This window comes from Miscanthus floridulus, chromosome 2 (genome assembly GCF_019320115.1).
Source record: "Miscanthus floridulus cultivar M001 chromosome 2, ASM1932011v1, whole genome shotgun sequence".
NCBI classification, from domain to species: Eukaryota; Viridiplantae; Streptophyta; class Magnoliopsida; order Poales; family Poaceae; genus Miscanthus; species Miscanthus floridulus.
The window spans coordinates 147,593,726-147,601,268 of NC_089581.1; the positions used below are offsets into that span (position 1 = coordinate 147,593,726).

At 43.8% G+C, this 7,543-nt stretch overlaps 1 protein-coding gene across 1 annotated transcript; it reads left to right on the forward strand.

Moving 5' to 3' along the window:
- Positions 1 to 657: 657 nt before the first annotated feature.
- LOC136540021 (probable inactive receptor kinase At5g10020) lies at positions 658 to 5,791 on the forward strand. Its single transcript, XM_066532006.1, has 3 exons — positions 658 to 2,243; positions 3,099 to 4,736; positions 4,826 to 5,791. The coding sequence occupies exons 1-3, from the start codon at positions 1,325 to 1,327 to the stop codon at positions 5,413 to 5,415; spliced, it is 3,147 nt and encodes a 1,048-aa protein (XP_066388103.1). The 5' UTR covers positions 658 to 1,324; the 3' UTR covers positions 5,416 to 5,791.
- Positions 5,792 to 7,543: the final 1,752 nt, after the last annotated feature.

Here is a 7,543-nt window from a genome sequence, read left to right on the forward strand (position 1 = left end):
TTCCCTCGTCGTCTCGCCTCAAATCATGGCGAAATGAGTGCTACGCTTCACACGCTCAACAGTTCACCAGCACTTATATAAAAAAACAGTTCACCAGCGACATCAAATCATACTAGGACCCAGACCAGCACGATGAAAGTAGTAGCACTAGGCTACTCCTACAGTCTGCTAACGGGAACGAGGAGAATAATGCACCTCTTCGCCGAAAAAACAAAAAAAAAATTATTCCGATTAATTTGTTTAAAAAAAATATTATTCCAACTAAAAAACAAGCCAAAAAGCCAGATTACCAGAAGCCTCAGCGGTAGCGGTGTCTACACAAACTACTGTTATCTCGGAGTACCGCGGTGTCTACACAAACTACTGTTATCTCGGATAAGAGTAGTACGATCGTGTACAAAAGGTACCTTTGCGAAGTAAAGCCACACACGCACAGGACTGCTTCGTTTTTTATTTCGGTTTTCTGATGATCTCCCAAAAAGAATTTCGCAAACCTTTTCTGCACGGTCACGCTTTTTGGTTGACGACAGTGCCAGGGAAGGGGGTTGGGGCTCGAATCACGTGTAAAAGAAATGCGGTCACTGGATCCTTTCCAGCTGCTCCTCTTTCTCGATCCCTCTGTAGTCTGTACCGATACCGACACCTCACTCCCTTCTCTTCTCCTCCTCCTCCCTCTACCTCCCTCTCCCTGGATTCCACTCGGACAGTACCAGCAGCGCGGGTGGCCTCGCAGGCTCACACCGGTGCGGTGCTAGTCCCACACTCCCACTACTCCACCCACTCTCAGTCTCGCCCACTCTCTCCAGTCTCCACACACGCCATTGCCGCCGCTCCTCATCGTGCCCACTCCCAAAATGGAGCAGCCTGCATTCCCCTCTTGCTCCGTGGAGCGCATTCGCTCCAGCACTGACACGGGGAAGCTCTAACGCGTCGCCGCTGCCGAATCCTTCCACCCGACGGCCGCAGCTCCTCTCTCGGTCTAGTCGCGGTGGAGTGGAGATCCGTCAAGGCCATCTCGTCGTGTTGTTGGTCAGTAATCCTAGCTTGCTTGGACGAAGAAACCAGCACAATGCCATTTCTTTTCTTGGATGACAAAATTGGAGCTTGGCCTGCTCACATCTGCAGCGGTGTTCGTTTCTTGGCTCCATCCTTCCTGATTTCTCTGTTTTCACACTGAAAATCCTCAAAGCTTGCATCCTTAATTCCCTCTCTCTCGGTTCCAAGGGGCTTAAACCCTACCCTACTTCCTTTTTCATCTCAAGCTAATTCATCTCATTTGCATGAGCATTGCTTCAATAACCTGGCTGCAAAGAAGCATCTTGCAATGCGGCCCATCGTACTGTGGCTCTCGATCTGGGCCGTGTGTTCCGCTGCCCTGGCGGGGGCTGGTTCAGACATGGAGGCACTGCTGGAGTTCGGCAGAGGCATCCGGCAAGACCCATCCCGCCGCCAGGCCGTTCCCTGGAACCCCACCAGCGCGCTGGACTCCGACGGCTGCCCTGTCGATTGGCACGGCGTGCAGTGCAGCAGCGGCCAAATTCTTTCCATCGCGTTCGACGGCATTGGTCTCGTGGGGAATGCTAGCTTGTCGGTGCTCGCGAGGATGCCCATGCTCAGGAACTTGTCCCTGTCAGACAACAAGCTAGAAGGGTTCTTGCCGGGTGAGCTGGGGTCGATGGCGTCGTTGCAGTTGCTGGATCTGTCTAGCAACAGGTTCTCTGGTCCAATTCCGTCTGAGTTGACTAAGCTGGCAGGTTTGGGCTATCTCAATCTCTCTTCCAATGGTTTTCGTGGCGCGTTGCCTTTGGGTTTCCGGAATTTGAGGAAATTGAAGTACTTGGACCTTCACGGCAATGGCTTCACCGGCAAATTGGGCGACGTGTTCGCGCAGCTGCAGAGCCCAGTCCATGTTGATTTAAGTTGCAACCAGTTCTCGGGGTCCTTGGCATCGATCTCTGACAACTCATCTGTGGTTAGCACGCTTCAGTACTTGAATGTTAGCCACAATGTGCTGTCAGGGACATTGTTTGACAGTGTTCCGATGCCTTTGTTCGACAGCCTTGAGGTTTTTGATGCGAGTTTCAATATGCTCAGTGGCAGTATCCCGCAGTTCAGTTTTGTGATCTCCCTCAAGGTGCTGCGCCTGCAGAACAATAATTTTTCTGGCTCCATCCCAGAAGCATTCTTTAGGGAGACCTCTATGGTGCTGACTGAACTTGACCTTAGTTGCAACCAACTTACAGGTCAGATAATTTTCCTACTCTTAGTCTCATGCTTATCTTAAACATTGCATTCAGCTCGCTCTTATGCATGTTTCTTTCCCCATAACATTTTCCTAATGCTTAAACCAGCATATTATAATGAGACACATGTAAAGGATTGATGTTAAATCATTGACCTGCCACCATCTTCTTTTTTCCATAGGCAGTATACTTTTGTTTTGCGACTAAACAATATACAATTTTAAAGCATACAATAAGTGTGGATCAGCTGAAACATCTATTACACATGAAGGGAAATTGCTCATTTCCTTCTTCTGAAGTCACCATGAAAGTTTCTAACTCTAGTTTACTGACTACTGGTATACTAATTGCCATTATACTCCAAAGATACATTTGCTGTTAGTGATTGTTCAATTTTGAGACTTCCAATGTGCACAGCTAAAGCTATGTTTTTCAGCTAGTTGTCTCACATTTTATACTCCTCCTCCTCCTCCTCCTCCTCCTCTCTAGATCAATGACATCGAAAGAGAATATATTTGCTGATCAAGTTTGGTCATTCCCAGCTATATCATAATAAATTAGTTAGGAAAATGGCAGTAGGAAATTTAAGTTCTTGACAACATTTTCCCTGTGGTACCTTGTTGTTTGCATTTTTTTTGGAGGTGTTGATTGCACGTTTCAATAAGATAGTTTGTGAGATTCGTAAATCTTTTTCGTTTAAATGATAATTTTTTATTTAAATTCCTAAAACATTTCTTGCCTAACTTTGGCACTGGCATGCATGCTACGTTTTCAACCATTTATAAAATGTATAGCATTTAACAATCATAATGCTGGTTGCATCTATTTACTGTGTCCCCTTTTTTTCTTATACAGGTCCGATTAGACGTGTGACATCAACAAACTTGAAGTACTTAAACTTGTCACACAATAGTCTTCAGGGAACTTTACCAATCACTTTTGGAAGCTGTTCAGTAGTTGATCTGAGTGGAAACATGTTATATGGGAACTTATCAGTTGCCCGAACATGGGGAAATTATCTCCAGATGGTTGATCTGAGCTCAAACAGATTAACAGGAAGCTGGCCAAATGAGACAACCCAGTTTTTGAGGCTGACATCTTTGAGGATTTCCAACAACTTGCTATCAGGAGAACTGCCAATTGTTCTTGGAACCTATCCAGAGCTGATTTCCATTGACCTCAGTCTTAATGAGCTGCATGGACCTTTGCCTGGAAGTCTGTTTACGGCGGTTAAGCTGACTTTTCTAAATCTTTCAGGCAACAGTTTTGCAGGGACTCTCCCACTTCGAAATTCTGATACCAAGAACTCGACTTCTATAGACCTGTCCATTCTTCCTGCGCAAACTTCAAACCTCTCATATGTTGATCTTTCAAGCAATTTTTTGAATGGCTGGCTGCCAGTGGGCATTGGTGATTTGAGTGCATTGACATTACTGAACCTTCGTCAGAACAACTTTACTGGCCAAATCCCAAGAGCAATCACCAAACTGAAGAATTTGTTATTCATTGACTTATCAAGCAACAATTTCAATGGTAGCATACCTGATGGCCTCCCTGATGATCTGGTCGAATTTAATGTTTCCTACAACAACCTGTCTGGCTCTGTTCCAAGTAATTTGTTGAAATTCCCAGATTCATCTTTCCATCCAGGGAATGAATTGCTTGTTCTTCCTCGCTCCGAATCACCAAATGGCTCTGACAAATCAGATGAGGGCAGACACGGCTTGAAGCGTGGGATTCTATATGCATTGATTATCTCTGTCGTTGTATTTGTTACTGGGATTATTGTGCTTTTGCTTGTTCATTGGAAGATCAATAGCTGGAAGAGTAGCGATAAAGGTACTGGCCAAGGTAAACAACATGTGAATCAAGGCCAGAGTGCTCAGAGTCAGAGAAGTGCAGAAACTTCAACAAGTGGAGTGCAAGATGTAACATTAGGATCGTTACCTTCTGCAGAGTATGGAGCTGTTCCATTGCCTGGCAAGGAAAGACAGCATGAAGCCCAAGATGTGCCAATTGATGCTGCTTATTTCAATGAACCAGCAGGTAGTAGCTCAGCCATTAAAGACAGCACAAAGTCTTCGATGCCTTCTTTGTCATCGTCACCTCCTGATGCGCACTCCCAGCATCATCACTGTATCCTTAGAGTGCACTCTCCTGATAAACTGGTTGGGGATTTACATCTTTTCGACAATTCAGTTGTGTTCACGGCTGAAGAGCTCTCTCGTGCCCCTGCCGAGATAATTGGCAGGAGCTGCCATGGGACATCCTACAGGGCTACTCTTGACAATGGGTACATGCTGACAGTGAAGTGGCTGAAGGAGGGCTTTGCTAAGAGTAAGAAAGAATTTTCCCGTGAAATAAAGAAGCTTGGTAGTGTACAATATCCCAATCTTGTCCCGTTGCGTGGTTACTACTGGGGCCCCAAAGAGCACGAGAGGATCATGATATCAGACTATGTAGATGCGACATCTCTGTCTACCTACTTGTCTGGTAAGATGGTTCCTTTCCTTCACCCCTTTACTCAACATTTTCTGTTTCGTGCTCAATATGGACGTTTTCTGATGCATATTTCTTTCTAGAATTTGATGAGCGGAATCTCCCACCCCTATCAGTTGGACAGCGGCTAAATATTGCGATCGATATTGCCCACTGTCTAGATTACCTGCACAATGAGCGGGTGATTCCACATGGCAACATCAAGTCGTCTAACGTCCTGATTCAGAACTCCACTCCATCTGCTCTGGTAACTGACTACAGCCTTCACAGGCTGATGACTCCGATTGGCATGGCCGAGCAGGTCCTAAACGCTGGTGCCCTAGGATATTCCCCACCTGAGTTTTCAAGCACCAGCAAGCCATGCCCATCTCTGAAGAGCGATGTGTACGCTTTTGGTGTCATTCTGCTGGAGTTGCTGACAGGGAAGATTGCTGGCGAGATCATCTGCATGAACGACGGCGTGGTCGACCTGACCGACTGGGTGAGGATGCTGGCTCTGGAGGAGCGTGTCTCAGAGTGCTATGACCGGCACATCATGGATGTTGAGAGCTCGGAAGGCACCCCGAATGCGCTGGATGGCATGCTGCGCATAGCGATCCGGTGTCTCCGGTCCGCATCCGAGAGGCCGGAGATCCGAACGGTGTTTGAGGATCTCTTGTCCCTATCGTCGTGACCGTAGTTCTTGATAGTGTACATCTCGTACTTACATGAGCTTGTGGAAACTTGGAGGGTATACTAACAATTGCTAGGATTTTGGGGGTGATGTGTGTGTAGTCTCCTTGAGAATTCATTGTTTGGGTCGCTCTTTCTGGGAATAGTTGATTCGTTTTTACCTAGTTCACAATTTTAGCAGTAGATGATTGCGAGAATAAGTTTGTGCATTGTGATTTCAGACATCAAAAAGGAAAGGAAAATAAAGAAAGTCTTATTGATTTGTTGCTCTCCCGTGGTATGTATTCGTATGTAACAGTAATCAAATTCCCAAATATTTACAGTTAGATATTCCAAGATTCTCTTTCAGAGCATGAACTTGTAATTCAGAAGCCAGCGCCTTTTGTGAATATAATATATTTCTGACCTGGAGCCTTCAGCAGAGGGCATATCATCTTAATAATGTTGCTTGATGCTTCCATGTATCATCTTAATAATGTTGCTTGATGCTTCCATGTATCTGATTCTTACAGAAACGGGCGATTCTTGCTTCACACATAATCAAGGCTGGAGAGGAATGCAGCAAGAAGATATGCTTTTTCAACAGAGAGAGGGAGGTTGGCAAAAGCACTGCCCATTTTCGAATTTGCTGAGAGAGGATCGAGCTTTGTTCCTAGATGTTGCTAGAGGGCTCTGCTCCCTATGTCCCAAAATATATGTCGTTCTCACTTCCTGATAAATAACTTTAACTAATTTTAAATAAAAAATATTAATATTTATTATACATAATTAATATCATTAGACAGATCTTTAAATTTATTTTTATAATAAATTTATTTGGAAATATAAATGTTGCACGTATTTTCTATAAATCTAGTTAAACTTGTGGTACGGAAACAAAAAACGACAAATAATATGGGACCGAGGGAGTAGGTACATTGAGTTGATAGTGCCAAGATGAAGCTCTACTAGTATTGTTGCGCGCGCATTCGCGCGCCCGTGGTGAAGTAATGGTAGACATGCGAGAATAAACATATGTACCAACATATCTTATATGTTATTGCTGGCTCTAGTCTTAGGTTCATTGGTCCATTAGTATAAGGGGCGCGCCCATTCTGGAAAGCGTGAAAGCGTGTGGACTCTGTCGTCAAGTAGCTAAATAACGTGGTTTTGCACCTGGTATTTTTTTTGACTATTTGATAAATGAAATAATCTCGATATCCATATGACAAAGAATAGATGTGACTCGAAGACATAATATTTGGTGGTGGCACATTACAATAATATATAATAGATTGACATAAACACATGTTACATCAGAGAAAATAGAACATACATAAGCTGCTCAGAGCATGGCTACATTTTTTTTTTTTGACTTAGAACAAATTCTACATCTTGTGCATGACTACAATAACCTTTAGTTTACAGTCTTCAAAGGGCTGGAAGAGGCCTTTAGGCTATCCACAATGTCAGTCACAGATGGCCACTGAGATCATCAAACCAAGCTTGCTCAAAGTCAATTTTGGTACGGGCAGCATAAATAAAAGCTCATTTGAGCGCCTGCTACATGCTGCAAGGTGAAAAGCTAAAATAGAAAACTGAGAGGAAACTATGAATAAAACTACAGTGTACATCTAGTAACTATAGCACTCTATCTAAAATGTACTGGCTCATCTAGGTACCAAGCTGCCTAGGTATACACCAAGCTGCCTAGGTACACACCTGAACTGGAGATTGGAATCACAAAACTTGCTTGGATCATCAGAAAGTCATTGGATTAATATCACAGTTCACTCAAATCTGACTAAATTTTGGTATAAGTAACATAGGTGAGCTCATCATTTCATCTATTTCATTTATATAGAGATAGGATTATTGTCCAAAAAAACCGCCATAGTCCAAGCATCATGTTATAGGAAGTTCGCACTGAACTGAAGCTTCTCTTGGCCATCATAAGTGCTTCAACAGGTGTGGAAGTGCATTGAGCTGGGTAACTGGACAGAACTGCTATGAGCAATATAAAATAATATCCTAGAATGAAAAAAATAGCAACATCGGTTGAATAAAATTAAGAGACGAGCTTAAAAAGTGAAACAACATATACAAAAAAATGAGCAGATAAATGTCTTAAGCAGAACAATGAAGGAAAA

Excerpts from the sequence above, each read along its gene's own strand:
- LOC136540021 (XM_066532006.1), top strand. The coding sequence starts at position 1,325 with ATGCGGCCCATCGTACTGTGGCTCTCGATCTGGGCCGTGTGTTCCGCT. Across the intron at positions 2,244-3,098 it reads TAGTTGCAACCAACTTACAG|GTCCGATTAGACGTGTGACA; the intron begins GTCAGATAATTT and ends TTTCTTATACAG. Across the intron at positions 4,737-4,825 it reads TCTGTCTACCTACTTGTCTG|AATTTGATGAGCGGAATCTC; the intron begins GTAAGATGGTTC and ends ATTTCTTTCTAG.